The 19,892-nt window shown below is 41.1% G+C and overlaps 1 protein-coding gene across 6 annotated transcripts in view; it reads left to right on the forward strand.

Annotated features, from left to right (window-relative positions):
* Positions 1 to 19,892, forward strand: part of LOC141006798 (RNA-binding protein Musashi homolog 2) — a 259,908-nt gene that overhangs the window by 131,079 nt on the left and 108,937 nt on the right. For all 6 annotated transcript variants that reach the window (XM_073479045.1, XM_073479043.1, XM_073479042.1 and 3 more), the window contains exon 7: positions 12,818 to 12,866. In XM_073479045.1, the coding sequence (XP_073335146.1) occupies positions 12,818 to 12,866 (49 nt within the window). The remainder of the gene's footprint in view (positions 1 to 12,817; positions 12,867 to 19,892) is intronic.

The raw sequence follows: 19,892 nt of genomic DNA on the forward strand, positions 1-19,892 counted from the left end.
AACCTCTGCAAACTCACACACTGGAGTAAAAGATTATTATAGCTCTCACTAATGTCAGAGCCTTTGTCTATTCAGTTAATTGTAGCATAGTTGTCCTGATGGAATTGCTCTGTGACCTTTAGTATTTTTATTTCTTCAGCCCTTATATTTGCTAAGTGATGGTATTCTGGCTGATTAGCGCACCCTCGTCCCCCTAGACACACACACACATACACACACACCATTACAAAACACAATGTATTCACTCCCAGAACCCCACTCGGATTGTTCTGCTTTATAACACTGGGAAAGGAGCATCAGTCAAGTATATTAGCTGGATCCTATTACTGTCACCAGATTGCCTCTCTGAGCCATCTTAAAGAGCCCCCAGACAAAACTTCCTGTCATGTTAATCCAAGCTTTAATAAATAGAGGGATGTGTAACCATATTCAAATAGGGGCTCCCGTATTTATGCTGACAAAGAGAGACGGGCTATCACGAAATGACAGATGAAAGTGTTTTGCATGAAAAGGAGGAGGGAAAAAAAAGTTTTTATCGGTGCTCATTCTCTCCCATTCTGGGGAGAAATGTCAAATTATTGAAATGGCCTTTAAAAAAAAAAAGCTTAAGCCTAATCTGAGTAAAACACTGCAGGTATTAGCGACGATGGCCATTGTGAGCGAAATGAATGCTATTCAACTCAAGCTAGCAGCTCATTTTATCCCTCTTGTTCACCTATTGATATCAAATCACACAGCTTGTCTCCTAAGAGAGATTTATGTTCGCCGGACCCGTGAACATCAGAGCACACCGTCATTGAGCACTTTCACTGATTCATGATTACAGATTTTATTTTCTAGCTGGTTATTCAAAGGCGTCACTAGCTGTGTCATTTAGTTAAAGCTCAGGCGGTAGCAAAGGTGGAGTGGGAGCCTTCTGCATCCCCGAGTAGTCTCTCAGCACTAACAAAGACAGCTGAAATAGACCTCTTCAATTCAAGGCCATCTCTTAGATTCACAGGTGGAAAAAAGCACAGGCACTAATGCTATCACAGAGAATGGCATGCTCTCTTTCAGCCTCGGTTAATTTCCTGCGAGTCATCGCTTGACACTGAAGAAAAAAAAAGCACCCAGTTAAGCCAGTATTTCACAACCACATGTCTGCGTATTTTACTTTGTGCAGAGACTTCCCATTTCATTAATAATCTGATTGAATCCGAACATGTTTGGTCGTTCCAGCCGTGTGACAGAGATGTTCTGTGTTTGCTGAGGCTGCATGGGTTTTCCCGTTGCCTAGGTACATGCAGCGTTATTAAAAGGTGTCTTCTTAGGATTTATGGGTATGATGGAGCTATCGGTTTCAAAAACCTTGCCACCGTATTTCTTAAGGCAGAATGCTTTTTACATGCAAAAGCCCTGATAATTATAAGTAATAGTTCTAGTATTGGCAATTAATAATGACTCTAAAAGTTTTAGTAATGTGTAATTACCATTAGAAGTGATCATAAATAATAGTAAATATTGAAAAAATTGTGAATCACTGCTTTTAAACGTAGTATTACATCTGGTGCTGCATACTGTTGTATTTGGTATTCCTTTCACCTAGAACCCATAGATGGTTGGGATAGTGTCTAATAAGGTTCTTGCAGAGGGTTTGAACATTGCTAACACCTTTATGTGTCAGTCAGCAGAAATTCCTATTCGACTTTTAGTGCCTCAAAGACTAGAGGACACACAGTAAAAGAGATGTTGACTCTGAAAATGTAATTCCAAATAAGCTGTTAAATATTAACACGATATAGCGCCAACTAGATTATAAATGCCATATGGGAATTATTAGAAATTAATGACGTTATTGTCTATTAAAAGGGCAATGTGTCTAATAAAAAGCTGTGTATACCTAACCACACGTTGGCTCTTCCAGTGTAATCCTTTTCGTCCTCTGCATCTTCCTCACACATTCAAACTCATTTGCCCATTTAAACAAACCTCTCCACACTCCTCTCACTCTCTGCGTCATGTCTTCACGCCGTCTCCACAAACATCTCATAGTATCCTCTGACCTTTTTCTGTCCTCCAGTCAACGCAGCTGGCAGCTATATTTACATTAACAAGGAGGAGGGAAGAAGGGGCGGATGATGTAAAACGTGTTTTGTGTAGAGTATGTGTGCGTTTGTGTGTGTTTGCTGTGTGTCTACTGAAAGAGAAATCTGATTGGCTTTCCAGGAGGAAGGGCATCATTTTAAATAAGTCCTCAATGTTAAACTGTTTGCTCTAGGGCTTAGGGATTGCTCACCTCTCCAAATACTATTTTAGCTTGAAAGCACAATATTTCCCAGCCTGAGCTTTCACATGGGAGAATGAGGGAGGGCCCTGGTGCAGCAGTTTTCATGGAGGTGGCTTGCAGGCATACTCCATTCTGACAGAATGAGGAGGCACTCTGCAAGAGTGTGGCGGAGAGGAAAGGGGCCCTATTAATAAAATGACTCCATAATGGGTAGTTCCCTGCAGCTTGGCAAAGGAAGACAGGCGGATTGATGGACGAGGCCAAGGCCTACTTCCTCAAGCATACTGAGCTCAACTATGTGGACATGCCTCTGTGAGGCCAAATGCAAGGCCAGACCCCACAACATACTAAGTCCCATTCATATAGGAAGGAAGAACCTTATAAATGGTTTCCTGTTTTGTGTTAAAAGGTAAAAGTGGCAGTTTTAAACGAGCATTACCTCACATTTAAGCCCAGTGGAAAGCTCTCCTGAGATAGATTTAATGCTATATGACAGATTCAGGCCAATTTAATAAATTATACACTTGGCTTTTGGTTATGCTTTTAAGGTCCTTGTAATAGCTTTTAGTAAAAAGGTAATAAGGCCCCCTGTAATTCCTTATAAGATGTTATTAACATCATTTTGTGAATGAATCTATACTAGTGTTAATAGCATTAATCACATTTATTGTAGGATCAAGGGACATTTATAAGCACTCATAAGATTTCAGTTTCTGACGAGAGTTAATAAAAGCCTTATGGGTTTCTTATAGTTGTGTGTAATACCATTGCAAACACATTTAAAGGTGTTATTGATAACATTCAGCCACTAAATGATGCATTCAATCTCCCCCCACCATTGCATTCACGTCACACCACCGCTGTTGTTTGAATCATCTGCCTCCTTAAGTGGTTGCCAGTTTGTTGCAATTTGTTGCTAACACTACCACTAATAGCGCTAGCTAACATTAATCTTGCTAAGGCTAGTTAGCTTACTTTAGGGCAGTACAGTATGCTAGGCACATTTAACCCTAACCCTAAAGCGAGCCTTATTAAGGTTAATACTCCTTTATTTCATTTTTTAATTTTTTTTCTTTATTTCATCATTATTATTTAAAGCATTTGCAGTATAGGTTTATACTTTATTGAAAATGCTTTAAATAAAGTTTAAAAAAAAGTTAAATCAGTACATCATTTGAACGGCTGTGCCGCTAAAGCACATATACATACAGTAAGAAGAGTACAAAACTAACAACTCAGATACTATCGGCAATATAAAATAAACACACACAGCAATACAGGATGCAGCAGTACACAGCCATGTCACCACTCCCCTATTAACCCCCTTTTTTAATGTGCTCCAATATTGGGCACCAAATTTTGTCGAATACCTGGGTCTTGTTCCTGTGAGAGAATCTCAAATGTTCTAAATCCAGCACATTCTCCTTTATTATGCACCTATTAACAGTTAACTGCTTTTCGCAGGTCGCCCATCTGCACTGATACTATATATATACTCCATATACTCAAATACCTTAATATAAAGCAATACCAAGTAAGAAAATGGTAAGGTTAACAAGAGTCCCTGGGCAGCATTACATTTGTATAATGCATAATTGGTATTACTGAAGAGTACAGCAGACATAAGATAGTATTCGCCAGAATTATTGGTTGTTTACAAGAAAAGGGTGTAAAAATATGATTCATTTTTTAAACTGCTTTTTTGTTTTGAAGATGGCTAGGGCATGGCTGGAGACGCGCTAATAAAACATTGTTTTGCCACAACAGCGTTGCGTTCTGCCCTAACAACATAGCCGCCTCCTGAAGGCATCACTCCATCATCCTTTCATTACATTTCTTTGTAACAGTACATTGATTAGAGTGGCCTCAGCATGACTGCCTTTTTAATTGTGTATTTGCTGATCTGAAAGCTGCACTGAGCGCCGTGGTAGCATCTGTACTAACCATTTCAACAATGCTCTGAGGCATTCTCTGACACACAAAGTTCATTGTTGGAATATACATCAGTTTGTATCACCATAGCGACCTCCTTGGATGCTGAGCAGGGGACCTCATAAATATGTAATCCTGACAGATTTGAGGAATTGTCTTCCTCAAGTGTTCCTCTCAAGCCATTTTGTTAATGTCAACATGAAGGAAAGTTACTGGAATAAGTGTTGACATTCAGCCCATGGTGTATATCATTAATAATTAAATACACCAGAATTTCTGTCAGACGACTGCTGAAAAACACTCAAATCACGTTTTTCTGTCACTCTCATTTTTCGGTAATTAGGTATAAAAAATAGATGAATTATGTACGTGAACCCTCAAAGCTTGTTGTCTTTGTGATGCCATACAGTGAGCTTCATCTGCAGTGCAGTCATATACAGTACAATATGACTATAAGAGATTTTACATTTATTCCACAGATATGTGATTGTCCATCAGGATTTAAAATATTGCTTGGGCATCCTTGTGATACCCCTTATTTTCGTCTCTCTATGCAAACATACATTTTTTAAACATATAGTATGTAACATTTACTGCATGCATTATATTTTGTTGAGTTCTGTATTTACATTATCCCAGTCGTTTCCAACAATTATGGAATTGGCCAAAGAATAAGGAAGGAACAATGAAGACAACAACTCCCATGATCCCACACTACTTACATCGTTGTTTCATTAAGAGACCCCTGTAGCACAAATTACAAACTGTGCCTTTAAATCAGTATTGAAGTCGACAGTCGTTGAAAAATAATAGTTAGACGCTAGTTGAGGAATCCAGTTGTGCTAGCAGAAACTATAAAACAGACATATTTACGGTAAGAAAAATAAAGAGAAATGGGGTCGACAGAGTAGACAGCAGATAAGCGCCGCTTCACCCTGCATCACAGTGCCTTTTCTATCTGTTGCGTGTGTGTTTGTGTGTGTGTGTGTGTGTTTGCACTCTAGCCGTGCATTTTTATCACTCCTGCTGAGGGTTGCCACTCATCCATTATAATAAGGAATATTCCTTTTGGGGAAAGAGATGGCTTGTGTTCCAGATTAAACGTAGCTGGCCTCTGCTGTGGATCTAAAAAAAAATAAAAAAAATCTTGTCCGTCTGGGCTCACGCTTAAGAACAGTGTCCCTTTTGCCCCCTTGTGTAATTGCAAGAGCTTATAGGGAGCTAAAATTTTGCCCTCTGCTCCTCGTTAAACCACCACTTGTAAAAGCGCTCAAGCATGGACGTAGCACATTGCAGCTCAACGTTCCCAGACAATGATATAGATTTCCTCTACAAAAGAACAATTGAAAGGGTTGTCACAAATTTGTCCATTGTCACTGGGTCGCTATCATTTCTCTGTTAATTGCCATCATTGTAATAGAATATTAGATGCTCTACACTGCAAAGGGAGTGTTGATGAAGGGGCAGTGCCAGCTGAGTTTTTCTCCTTGACCGTGACCCATATCTATCATAATAGAGATGATAATAATGATAATGTGACACTTCATTGATCCCTGCAGGATTTTTTTTACCCCCTTTACCCCCTCCACAGTAAGGCTGTGGTGCAGGTCCAGCTACAGACTACAGGGGTTCAGTCTCCGAGACACTGAAGGAAAAGGGATGCTTGCCAACAAGGGGGCTTAAAACTGGGTCCTCCAGTTAAAGAGTGGTCTCTCTAGTCCATATGTGATTTTACTGTGGAGTCTATCGAGGTGGAAGAGGTTCAAAGTGGTTCACCTGTATTCATTTTATCTCTTGAGGTTTGGGTTGTGCCAGTAAAAATTTGTATTTATCACTTCATCTGCTGTATTGGGGTGTTTTTTTAATTATTCATAGAGAGGAGCCCTTTTAAATGTTTCAACAAATCTGTGAATCAGGTGTTGGATCCCAAAAAATGTTTAACAGTTTTTTAAATGGAGTCTTGTACTATAAAAAAGTTCATAAATTGACAATTTTGCTGTTAGTCCTTTTACATACTTGGCATGGTTCCCCAAGCAATGACTGCTGGCTAAATCCCAGACGATAAACATCTGTCCAGTTATTGCTTTCATATATCTTGTTGTAGTCACATTTTGAGGAGAGAAGGAGTCAATTGACTGGACAATGTAATGAACCTAACGTTGTGACGACTAAGTTTAATTGTCCAACCTTAACAAGTGTGATTCTCTTACTGCTCTGTGATGGCACTGCCACTTTCACTGAATGGACACTTAATTATAAGGCTGTAATTTTACTTGGACCAAGCCTTTCTCGTGCCTCCATGGTATGGATGCAACAATAGCCTTCCTCAGTAAATTAATCAATAATCATTTATCGCTAAAAATAATGCAACACAGAGTCCGTCAAAAAAAATGTTATGGTGTATATTTATGTTGCAGGACTCACGCACCAACTAGTTACTCTGTTAGCAAAGATAGCTAGAGATCTAGCTAACTTGTTTAGTCTGAGGCACCACTTACTGATGCAACCAGTTGCTATACTCAAACTGCAGTACATTTTACACCAAAAACTGTCAGGCTGTCCATCTTCTGCTTTGTAGATTGATGTGTTTTTGATTTATCAACATTACTGTCCCCACTCATCGCTAAACATCCTGCAGCTGTGTTTAAAAAAGAAAAAGAGTATTAAAAATGCATTGCGTCCAAAAGAATTGCACAGGCAGGCCAGATCAAGATCTTTTCTCTATATTTTCGGCATGAATTGGTGAGATGCTCATATCGCTTTTCGCTTTTGTCCACAGGGGCCGCCAAAATCAACAAAAAAATGAAAGCTCTGAGCTGCTTTAAGTTGAATTTGCTGCTTTAAGTTGAATTTGGCACATACAGTATTGACAAGACAGTTTCTAAGCTTTTCAAAAATGCCTCTTTTGAGCATCACCTGGTGAACCCATGTAAACAGCACAGACTGTGAGCACAAATCCCTGTAATCCTTAACAACAAAACTGACACGAAAATTGCCTGATAACTACACACACTACACTACAATTCTTTCCACTTTGGTAGAAGTGACGTTCACAGCGATGTAATGGATGAAGGCAAGTAAGGAACCTCTGTGCACCCAATACAAGCAGCCCAATGCCCCAGCGGGTGTCAGCACAAAAACAGAGCCCAAAGCCTCAACAAAAGGATGGGTCCCAGGTCACTATCTGTGGCTCTGGTCTCTGTTCCTTTGGCATCAGATATGATCTATATCAGTGTCACCCCCAAATTGCTGGAAAGCTCCTCTGGTAGCCTTCAGCCGTGAGCTGAATGTAAATGTGCATTTGACACCTCTAAATCGCTGTCATAATTCATTTCCAGAGCTCTTAAATCTCTCCCTGTCACCTGGCACCTCTGCTGTTTTCCTGTCCAAAAACAGAGCACATTAGCCTTCATTGATGCCTTTGTCCTTTGATACATAATTCATCATTCAGCAACATTTTTTCTGAATGATCATGTATTTTTGTGAGGTTGTTCAAACATATGGATTGATACAGACAAAAAAGAGGTCACACCTGGTGTGGTGTTATGTCGCATGCTGTATGACAGGAACAAGGTAAGCCTTTTTTTTAAGTGATACAGAGCTCCACCATCACATTGCTCAGAAGTTGACTATCCACATTTGTTTTTACTTGAGTCGACATTACCTGTAAAGCTTGCATCTTCATCTTCTCGTATCAGATTCTCACTCTTACATCAGGTGCTGTTTGGCTTGCAGCACCAGAACACAAGATGTGGTGATGTTTTGCGGTGTTACAGAGTTCATCTCGAGTCATCCAACAGCTCCATTATTTAAAATGTCTCTATATGTCAATTGCGGAAGCAGCTGAAAATGACCCGTATTTACATTTATTGCGAAACAGCTACCTCTAGTGGTCTTACTAATTATGACGGGAGCAAAGGAGGAAGTCAGTTGACATAGTCTAAAGAGCAACAAATGCACATAGGGAGGTTGAGGTGGCTGGGTGGTTCAAACCAAAACAGGACACTGCTATTTAAGTCAAGTGTGAAACCCAAAGTCAGCATTGACATATTTTAAATGACATAAGGTTGCATTACAAAGTTATTTATTTGAACCCAAACCTTGATATTTTTCTGGACCTAACCAAGTAGTTTTGGTGGCTAAATCTAACCAAACTGTGTCCATTTTCCAAATTTAATCATGAAAGCTGTCGTCGCATTTCACAAACAAACATGGCAGACCAAGGGAACAACCACTGAAACCAATAGAAAATAAAACAAACTCACAGTTTGCAAAACTGAGTGCTTCCAAAGCTGCATTACAGGAACTTTATTGATCTATCAAACCACCTTAAAAAAGCAACTTTGAAGGCTGCAGATAGTCTGCTAACCCTTTGAGCACTAGCTTTGATTAGTTGTTAGATCATACAGTAGAGGGACAACACCTTGAGAGCCAAAGCCATCACTTTCTCCAACAAGTTATTCATGAGCCCGAAATGTTGACTTTGCAGCCAAGTTGAAATACATAGCTTCCAAGAAATGATAAAGACTCAAACTCTTCCACTCACTTACAAACCTTCCCACTTCCACGCAGTCGCTGTGCCTGGCAGTACAGACAAGTTTAAATTGGTGCTGCCTCTACCACTTGGACTGCCACTGTCACTGTTACTACTATTACTGCTACTACTGCTTCTGTCATTTCTCTTACTGTTGTTCAGACAGCAATGTTGAGACTTGTATCTTTACACATTTAAGCATTTAGGATATAATTTGTCTTGTTTAAATTAATGAATGCATTCATTATGAGCGATCTACATAAATTAATAAACTTGTTATTTTCATTGTATAGACGGATTTTCAATGTTTGACTTTTTTCGCCTTGTAGAAGAGAAATATCAAAAAATCAGAGCAACGAATGAAGGGATTTAACAGAATAAGATTAAAATAAAAAAAGAGCACTGACATCGAATTGCTGCCTTCTGAGTTGTGAATAAAAATGAAATTGATGGTAAGCTAACAGTTCACATACATAATAAAGTCCTGTCAGCGCTTTTTTTAGGAGGAGGTTAATTCTGTTCAGCTGTGTTTGCCACAGGTTTAGTTAAAGAGCTGCCCGGCCTTCTTCCCCCCTGACTGTCTTCCAGCAGCGTTCTCTCTTTAAGTGGTCATGGACTGTTCCAGTGCATATAGCACAGTGAAATAGACTTTTGCTCTTTTCTTCATTGTCACAAAAGGCCAGGCACTTCACTGGAGTTCCCATTCCCCTTTTACATAGTGATAAGACAGCCATTATCCTTTGAACCTTTCTTTTCACCGAGCCAGGAGAAAAGGAAGAGTGAAAGAGAAGGAGGAGGAGGACAGAGAAAGATTTCTTCCCTGAGGTGAGCCTGGCCTCACCTCTGTGTGGCGGGCTTTTTTGTGAGCAGTGAAGAGGTCCTTAACCTTCTATCAGATGGAGGCACACAGTTGTGTTCTGCTTGAATAACTACATTGAAAAGCCCTGAAGCACGGGAGATGGTTCTATAGACTCTGCAAGTGGCAGAGAGAGAGAGACTGAGAGTGAGAGAGAGAGAAAGAGAGAGAGGGGGGGGAGACTGTATTGTATGACCTGCTGGAGTGTGACTCTCACATGATGTGCACATTCTTTGTTAAAGTGCCCATCAGTGCTTCACTGTGAATCTGTGTTCTTTGTTGTACAGGTCTCGCTGACAGGATGGTCCTCCTCTAATAATGTCACAACAACACAGTTCACACATGTATATAATACACTTCCTTTAATAGACCTCACTTCATTTTACAAAGTAACAGTCTTTCTGCTCGCAGGCTATAAATGGCTTTACAGCAGCAATACCATCAATATCAGAGTACACATATTTGAATGTCGTGTTGCATGAAGGGCTGGCAGCGGTTGATGGCTGATGATACTGTGCGGCTGTTTTTATAATTCAAGCCAGTCAGATTTCATGCGCTCGCTTGTTTACCTCAATAAAAACAATAAATCCAGTGATTGTAGTTGTGCTACCTTATAAAACAAACTAATCACATACTTCTGCAGAAGTCATAAATAGCGTTATGTCGGGTCCATTATTTTTTTTGCAGGTGCACTTTGATGGGTTTTATGCCACCACTGAGTCACAGAGTACAAAATTGTGGCTTATCAATCTCTGTTGTAACATTTCTTTGAGTCTCCTCTACTGATGCACTCAAGTAGAAGAGACTCAAAGCTCTTTTGGTTTCTGTTTCCGTATTGCTGATATTAGATGATGAGGTCAAACACGATAAATGTTCGTCCCCCATGTAAATGATCACAGGCTGTCAGCGACGCTTGTCAAATTAAGCGTTTACCATAGTTGGTAAACATGCCATTCAATCTTTGCTCTGCAGTGGAGCTTTCACACTGTCAGATGTGGAGACATTATAAAATGTCTCTGGTGTTGTGAGCAGAATTTCAGCAAAAAACAAGCTCGAATCAGTGTTTTCTCAGATTTAATTCCAGAATGGTGCATTTATCTTCTCAGGTACTTAAAGGGGCAATATGTAGTTTTGGAAAAGAAATTCAGACTCACAATTTTAATATTTACAATATTAATGAAGTAATAATACAAACTCAGAAATGTTTATCTTTTTCATAGCTGAATACACAAGCTGTTCTCAGAGGAAAATAAGGTCCCCAGAACACTGTTTGAAGCTAGAAAGGTGGCAAGGTCCGCCAAATATAAACAAAGAACAAAATTAAATTGTGTTGTCCTTTTTAAGATCAGTTTGTTTATTCTGATTATTCAGTCATGAAAATGGAGATAGTTTATTTTGTTTGTTTCGGCCTACAAAATCAGTCAGTGAAGATATTTCTCCTCTGATTAAAAGTTATTTTCAAAAACTACATAGTGCACCTTTTAATGTGTCAATAAAGTTACCGTGCTGCAGAGAAATTATATAGAAGTTTCTCTGTGTTCTTCAAACTCAGGCAATAAAATCCCAACCCACTGCACTACAAATTCCATTTATCCCACTTCCTCTCACTTTAATGTGATTTTCATTAGATCACCTGGCGTGAGATGGAAGTTAGGTTACGTGACATTATAAATGTTTGTTTATAAAACTGTCGCTGCAGGTGATATTGCTTGGCAGCTTTGTATTTTTACTCAACCGTTCTATGTTTTCCCACCACACAGTCATCAGAAAGCACAATTTTCAGAGACGCAGCAAACATCATTATTTTTGTGTTTTGTGTCAGCAGAGGAAACACTTAGTGACTTTGTTAGTGTTTGTTGAATAAATAGTAAACCATTTCACCTTGATACTTTTACTGTTAAACCTCACATAGACTGCCTGCCATACTTTATCCTTCCACCTCTCCCACGTGACACACGCTCCCTTTCTGTTAGGTTTGTCTGCTTAACTCAGCCATACTATATCTATTGTTTTGTTCTGCCACAGCTGCTGCTCCGCTGTTAATTTGCAAACATTTCTGCTGCCAATGCTGCTGCAGCCGCACCTGCATCCACCTGTAGGCTCTGCTTCCCCTCCCACTTCAGGTGCTCTAAATGTGGGTATTATATTTTGCAAAATCTGGAATATTTTGGGGAGGTGCAAATAAAGTGCCGATGAGCCGCATGTGGCCCTGCGAGCCGTACAGTGAGTAACCAGGTCCTACAAGCTGTGCCAACGTCTTGTGTGCCAAATGTGTGGCAAGAGGGTGGCATGAGCAGTGTGCCAGCGCTAGTCTGCCTGGCTGCCAGGCACTTCTCTTTATCCAATCAGACAGTTCGGCTTGAGTGAGACCCCTATTCTTGTCTCTTCCCATCTCCTCCCGAAGCTTTGTCACCCTACCATGAAAAACACAGACGCGCACTTGTGCGCACATATTTCCCCCTGCACAGCATTGAATCTCCTCGGTACACCGTTACACTTACCTAGAGACCATAACCAGTGAGCGAATGGTGCAGAGTGTTCCCTCTTTTGTTTCTGTCTGCTGCTGCTCTCTAACCCTCTGTGTTTTTTTTTCATATTCATCTCCCAAGACAAAATCACAGGCTAAATGAGCATGCCTCAGTCTGTTTTTTAAGCATTTCGTCAGAAAGCAGAGTGTGTCTAGAGATCTGTTTCTCTGGGATGTGTGAAGAAAAAATGCTGTCTGTCTGTGTGTGGCTTTATTGGACATGATGAGGGATGATATTATGGTGGATGCTGCTGCCGCTGCGGCTGTGAGATGAGGAAGGATCCCATTTGTCTCACACTCGCTTAGCGTAATGTGTCTATCTGTCATCCTCCACAAGACCGGACTTTGGTGTTCATCAAAATAAACATATTGTCCACACAGTTCTCCATTTTTTCCACTGCTTGTCATTATCGTTAACTTTCCCCCTCCTATTGCCACTTTTCCCTCACATCTTAAACAAATTCCTGTATCAGTAAAAATCAGACAGAAAGGGAGCTGGTAACCTGGCAATAATCTTTAGACGGCAGAATGATTATGCAGAAGAGAGGTGCTTAGAAAGAAATAAGTGTAAAGCAGCGAGAATATATATTCTAAGAGTAATTACAGTGAGTAGAATGAGATGTGATTCAATGGGGAGAGGGTGACGTGAGCTACTTGCTGAAGAGATTAGGCTAATTTCAGTGCTTTTCTTGTGTCTTCCAGGTTGATGATGCCATGCTTATGTTTGATAAGACGACTAACAGACATAGAGGTAAGTGCACAGCGTCTGCTCTCTTTCCTCCCATTTTTTTTTGTTCTTTCTTTCAGAAAGGTGAGAAAATAGTCATTTTATGTCCTTTTCCCCATGAGATAACACAGAACAGTTCCAATCTTACATGATATTAGCTGTACCGTCTGTTCAACAATGGGAGCGTGTCAAGGTAATCAATAAGCTGGTACGCTGTTTGGAATGTTTGAGCGTTTGGATGTTGTGTGTGTGTGTGTGTGTGTGTGTGTGTGTGTGCGTGTGATGATGCTGGTGTGAGTGTTTCAGAGAGGTGCTTAAAGGGTGTAAAGATTGTGAGATGGTGGGTGCTGTGCAGTCAGATAACAGCATCAGATAAGGCCCAGGAGAGGCACTGACTTTATCGCTATCTCTCATCGGCTCCTTATCTTAGATGAGGGGACGTTTCTCTCTCAAGCAGAGGACTTTCCAAAGACAGGTTTCCTCCCCTGCACCACAATGCGGCGTGGTGCATTTAAGCCAAGCCGCACGCTTACACGCCAGAGTTGACCGCCAGTAAGCACATATAGGACTGTCACTCCATCCGGAGCCCTGCGCAACGGCTGTTATTGGCTATGAGTCCTCACGTACAAGGCACGTTAAAGGAACTTTTAGGAGACAGACTGTCCCCGACTGTGCATGTGTGTGCACGTGTCACTGCGTGCGCGAGTCGTCAACAGGCACTGACAGGTAGTTCTGTAGGAAAAAGGAGCAGACACTTCTCTGTTTGTCAGCAGAGCTGGCATCGCACCATCTCGCTGAAGCGGGCTGAGCACTGTTTTGCCATATAGTAAACATTTGTTTGCAGTGAGCGACTCGTCCTCTCAACCTGTATAAATGTTTAAGTGCAGTTGGCTTGGATTGAAAGCTGTATTGTTCTTTTATTTTGTGCAAACTCTCTCTCTCCGCATCCGTGTGTGTGTGTGAGTGTGTGTACTCTGTGCAGACGAACTCTTTGAGTCTGGTAAACAGTTTCTAAGTGTGGAACATGTGAACTATAGTGGAAGTGATCTATGGCTTTGAGGGGATTTTGATCTGTAGTGACAGAACCCAGTGTGAGGTCTGCTTTGAGACGAAGGCTTTTTTCTCTCTCTCTCTCTTATTTCTCTGTCTCTCTCTCTCTCTCTCTCTCTCTCTCTCTCTCTCTCTCTCTCTCTCTCTCCCCCTCCTGTCTGCTGCACTGCCAGCCCTCTGTGAGAGGGGATGGGCGCCACGCTCGGGGAGTGTGTTAGGCATTTGCCTTTGGGCAGTAAAATGCCCTTCAAATGAAGACAATGATGGAGAAACAGCCTCCTTGGCAATTTTTCTGATGACAGCGGACGTATTTATATTGAGTGTGACACCGAGGCAGGAGGCAGGTGCGATGCTTTCTTCAGTCGCCTTTTCGTCGTACTAGCATTTTGATATTTTGTTCCAGCAGGATTTTGAAACAGTGGATATTTGCCGCCTTCATCTGAAAAACACAACAGGTCTTCCAGATGAATTGCATAGAATATTACAGAGCCATAAGAAAGTTTGAATAATTCATCGGAGCCATTGGTGTGATTGTGTAATATTAATGGCTCAGCTGCCCCGTGACCACATAGGAAAGGACGTTGAATATATTATCAGTGAAACCAGTGCCTGGCCCCGCTTTACCACGGCCTACAGATCCGGTGATGAGCATCTGGCAGCCTGCAGTCCAAATCAATTTCCCACCTGTGTTCATTTTTATCTTACAGATTGATTCATGAAAAAATAATTCCCGATCTTCCTGCTGGACTGCAATAGATAAAAATAACACATTCTTTATTTAGCAATCCTAATGTTACACAGCGCAACTCTTCTAGAACCATGGTGCCTATTTCACAATCGCAAACCCTGAAAATAACAGTTCACTTCTAATGCATTGCATTTCAAGAAAGAGCGTATTTCAACATTTGCCATTTTTTGCCTTTGTTTCTTGTTAATCTTGAATGCTGTGCAACACAGAAACATTGTACTTTGCCAAGCTTATGTATGCATTTCAATGGGGGAGGCACAGTTTATTTTTGACGAATAACTTATGAAATATCAGCCTGATATTGGGAAATGTATATTATTTATTATTCCCTAACCTTTTTTTATTGAGTATTTAATGCATTAAAGGTAACTCCACCATTTTTTTTCTTGGGGAGTACTACTGCATATGTAAAAAAAAAAAAAAGTAGTATAAAGCCTTTTGTGGCTCCAGAGAAAGCTGCATGTAATCTGATGATTAACTCCAGTGATGTCACTCAGTGGCTAAAGGTATAGTATAGGTATAGGAAGGTATAGGTGCCAGGTTTCGAAAGGGAAGATGAATTTGTGAAATAAAAAAGGTGATCATGTATCGATTTTGATCATTTGTTTTGAAACTGTCCATAATGAGTCCAACTGTGTTATAGCAGTAAAATGCTAGACCAGTGGACTGCTTTTTAAAAACCTGTAGCCTACATTACCCACAATGCAACTTAGCCGCTGAGTGACATCACTGGAGGCAATTTTATGAGATTACATGCAGCTTCCTCTGTAAACACACTTTACAAAATGTAGAATTGGTTGGTCAGAGCTATTTTTTCCCACTATATTTTAGCCTTTCACCTTTAGGTGTGCATAAACTATAGGCTATGAACTTTTTAGAATACAAAAATCTGAGATTATCACTTATCTCATTTGCTATGAGAAGCACGTTATTATTGGTTATTGGTATCGGCTGAAAAAACTCCCTATCATGCATCATCCCAAATTTCAACAGCAGCCTAAAAGTCTTTTTTTTTTTTTGAGGGCCTTAGTTGCTGTTTTCTGCTCAGACAAAACAAGTCGAAAAGAAATGTCCCTGAAGTCAGTGAGCATGTTATATTTACTTGAGCTTGTGTGAGGTAAAAATAATACTTCTGTCTCTACAAGCAAATTAAATACACTTTTGAGAAGAGATGACATACTTACAGTGTATTACGGAGGTTTGGACAAGGTAAAATTATTCCCTAAAAAAGAACTCAGAGGGTATCTGAGGTAAAATTCACAGCAGTTAAAATGATCTGCTGTGGCTCACTATGACTTCACATCACCTTATTTGAATGTTATCTCAGCGCCTTTTTATTTCTCCCATTAAGCTGTTTTTTTTACACACAGGCTGTATTGTATATTACTATAATGCATTGTATTTTGTATGGGAGGAGGTTATTGTGTACGAGATGCATGATCGACACTTGATTGTAAGTGTGTTTTCTTTGGGGCCGTGTTGAATTGGATAGAGGACAAACGTCACACTCCACTAGTAGCAGCATTGTCCTTCAGACGGTCCCTGTGAGGCTGGCAAAACGACAGCCAGAGGAGACATTCTCTACCCTTCTCGTTTTCTCTGTACTTTTTTTCCCCTCTCCTCTCTATCTCTCCCAGTCATTCAGTCTTATTCTTTCTTCCTTTTCTTTCCTCACTATTTCTGTCCCCACGCCGTCTCCCCACCCTGCCTGTCTTCGCCATCTCTCCATTTCTCTCGTCTTTCTCCTCTCTGTCTCTCCTGCTAGAGGACACTCGCTGTAAGCAAAGCTCCTCACAAAGGCACACGCTGCACACCATCTCCTTGGCATTTAAAGGAGTAGAATACGGCCAATTGTGTTGGAAATTGAACTCTCTAAAGCCTCCCTTCCCACTGCAGCAGTTCATTGTGGGTGAGTTCAGTGTCTTTGGTGAGCAGCTTGGGCTGTCCAGAGGTTGATGCCAGAGGGCGCCTATTGTTCCATGTTCCACTGCAGTGTCCCTGCCACCCCGCCTCCCTTCAACCTTCCCTTCTTCTCCTGACACTCGTTCTGTGACTGAAAAGAGGAAATCAGGAATGTGTATTTCACATTTTTTTTATTTTATTTTTTATATATCTGGAGTTTATTCAGCAGTGTAGGAGGTCCAGAATATATTAGTGCGTGCTCCAAATCACAAGCTATGTCGTGAGACAAGGAGTCACGGACTACACACATCAGTCGTCATTCCCACCACCCTCAACATGACTTCACATGCCACCCCTGGATGACAGGACGAGCTATACGGGTGGGAAATAAAAGCTTTTGGAATAGCCCTGAGTCAAAATCATTCTGTCATCCGTTGCCTACCCCCGTCCTGCAGGCTGACATTTTATCTATGATCTAAGATGTGATTTTACTGTCAAACACAATTGGTAGTGCCAAGGAGAGTGTTGCTGAGGTGAGAAAAATGGCATCTCCTCGAGGAGAGGATGGAGACTATGATGAAAGAGTGGCAACTATCAGTGTTCGGGTTTAATTTGTGAGTAAAAGGTACAGTAGATGATGGATGAATTCTTTGTCCTGCTACTCGTACGCATCCTTTATTAAGTGCCACTCTGCCGAGGCATAATTAGCCCTGCTTCTCCTCTTCATCAACACATCTCTCCGTAGCGTAATTCCACGCACATAATCCACGCAGGACCTTTTCGAGGGGGAATATATGGTATAGATACACAGTCGCTCTGATTTGATTGTTCACAAGCAGCTTCTCAGCATCACGCCTAATCCACACGAATCCAAAAAAGATAAGTATATACAATGCAAATTAGTACATTGCAATCCCAATGCTAAATTACACTCTTAGGATTGTAAGTAGCTGATTAATTGGGTCAAAACTGCATGCCACAAAGATTGTTTGATTCATGCTCTGCTAAAAAAGGTCTGTACTGCTAAAACATCAGTGTCAGCCCTGCAGTTTTCATCAAGTTTTTTAGTTTTTAACAAGTTTGTAGTTAATTACTGCAAGTTAAGATATTGAAGGTGGCACCTATATCATGCACATGTTCTCTCTCACCTTTTTTTTAATTACACCATTAAGAAAGATGATGAAACCCCTCTGTAATTTCTTTCGTATTGTTTTACAATAGTTTGTAACCAGACAGCACCCATTAGTGTAGCTTTATAATGACTGTGTGACTGATTGTAAGCCAAATTCCTTCTTTATTTGAATGATGCAAGTAATAGTAATGCGCAACAGTGTTGGGGACCAGGATAAAGAAACTGGAGGCTGGATTGTTTCAGTCACAAGGCTGCTTTTGTACGAGCAAGCCACTGAGCGGGACACATATTAGAAGCCATGTTCCTGGAGAAGAAGGGGATTCTTGGTTTTTTTTTTTTGAGCGAGGACGGGGCAGAGGCTGTGTGAATATGTGTATAGCCCCCGTTTGTTTTTTGTTTTTTTTCCACGGGCTTAAAGGGCTGGTTTTCTTCTTGGCAGACAAACAGAAGACTGCATTGTGTGTGTCTGTAATCTCTTTACCTGGATTGGCAGCAAAGCTAGCAAGTGCAGCTCCCAGTGTGGAATTGGCACTGAGGAGTCAATGTCACACTGAGCGAGCCGCCTTCCAAACAACCAAAAAACTGGTTGTGTGTCTGTGAGACTGTGTGTGGATGACAGCGTGCAATTTTTTTTTTTCTGTGTGTCTTTGTTCATTTCATAGGTGGATATTACAGCTCCTGCATAAGCAATGTGGACAATAAGCCTGTGAATATGCAAGAAAGTCAAACTTTCTAGCACTATCATATTATTATTATTATTTAGTGGTTGTGCTGTTTTGTGTGTGTGTGTGTGTGTTTGTCGCAATTTCAATACAATGCTTTATAGAGCAAAAGCCTTTGCTCCAGGATACACAAGCTCCTACTGTAACAAAGGCTTGAGTGGTATTAGGTGTCATTATACACCAACTATTTGACACAAATTCGCCTCTCCCACCTCACTGGGTGAGAAGAAAAAAATAATTGGCCTCATTATCTTTCATCTCTTTGGCATATTACATTCATTATTTTATACAAAGACTGCCAGTATGAGTCCTGTAACCTGGGAAGCTGAGCTGCGCCTCCACAGGTTAAATGTTGCTCCCTGAAAAGCTCCGGTATTTGACGTCACCACAATGCCTCATCAGCCACCGGTGCTAGGGATTGAACATGGCCGACTGAGCAGAGGATGTCTGTCTGCAAAGTGATTGCTGGCTCATTGACTGAGTAGGAGAGGAGGAGAAAAAGGGGGGAGTGGGGGAAGGAAACAAGTACAGTTAGAGAAGAAATGGGAAGGAAAAGAGGAGGATAGAAAGAAAGGGCAAACTGAGCACAAGAAAAGCAGGAAAAAAGTAGAATGAAGGCATGGCGAGGGGAGAAAAATGGAAGGAAATAAAGAAAAAGGAGAGTGCCTCAGTGGGAAGCCTTCCCCTGCTGGCTCCTCTGGCTGGAAGCTGCTGCCGATGGCTTCAAAAGAGCGCCAGGCAGTCTAGGCCTCCGCTTCTAGCAATTAGAGATCACTCCAGCGGATGCCTCCTGGCCAGCCTGCAAATCCCTCAAAAATACCCTCTGATTACTACTGTAGGACACAGGCTGTTTACCAAATGGATCTAGCACTGCTGAGAGTGAGGTTTGATAATGCCTCCTTTTGTTCAGGCAAGAGAGGGAGCAGGGTCATTTGAGTTTTAAAGATGGCGCGACTTGAGAGATGAATTTCCGCCAAGAGAAAGAAGAAAAAGTTGAGCCGATTCTTTAATTTCTCATCCAAATAGCCCTGCGAGCAAATGGCCAGTGATTTTTTTTTTTTTTTATCATGTTGTTTTTTTGTGGGGGAGGGTTTACAAGAGAATAAAACCTATTTGGACAGATAATCAAATAACAGGCTTTCCACCAGCGCTTTACAAGAGCCAGGTCTTCTTTGATGGTTAATATCCTCCACTGCCAATCCCTTTTTAAACAACTGAATCCCTGTAGGTTCAGCGGGAGGTGTAGTGTTTACAGATCGCAGCTCCTCTGTGCTGTGTGACTACTGTATAGCAGCACTGATGCAGAGTAAAACAATCAACCGCCGTGCCTGACTTAACTGATTGACACAGCGTTGGCATCAAGTGGGATCAGATATCCCGGCACTTTTCCCTGCGACGCTTCAGCGACGTATTCCTCATCGTATTCTCCCACCTTGACAGACCTGATATTAGCGATTAGTGTGAATGTCATTTAAATGGCAGAGCTAATCATACAC

Source organism: Pagrus major, chromosome 13 (assembly GCF_040436345.1).
Source record: "Pagrus major chromosome 13, Pma_NU_1.0".
Lineage (NCBI taxonomy): Eukaryota > Metazoa > Chordata > Actinopteri > Spariformes > Sparidae > Pagrus > Pagrus major.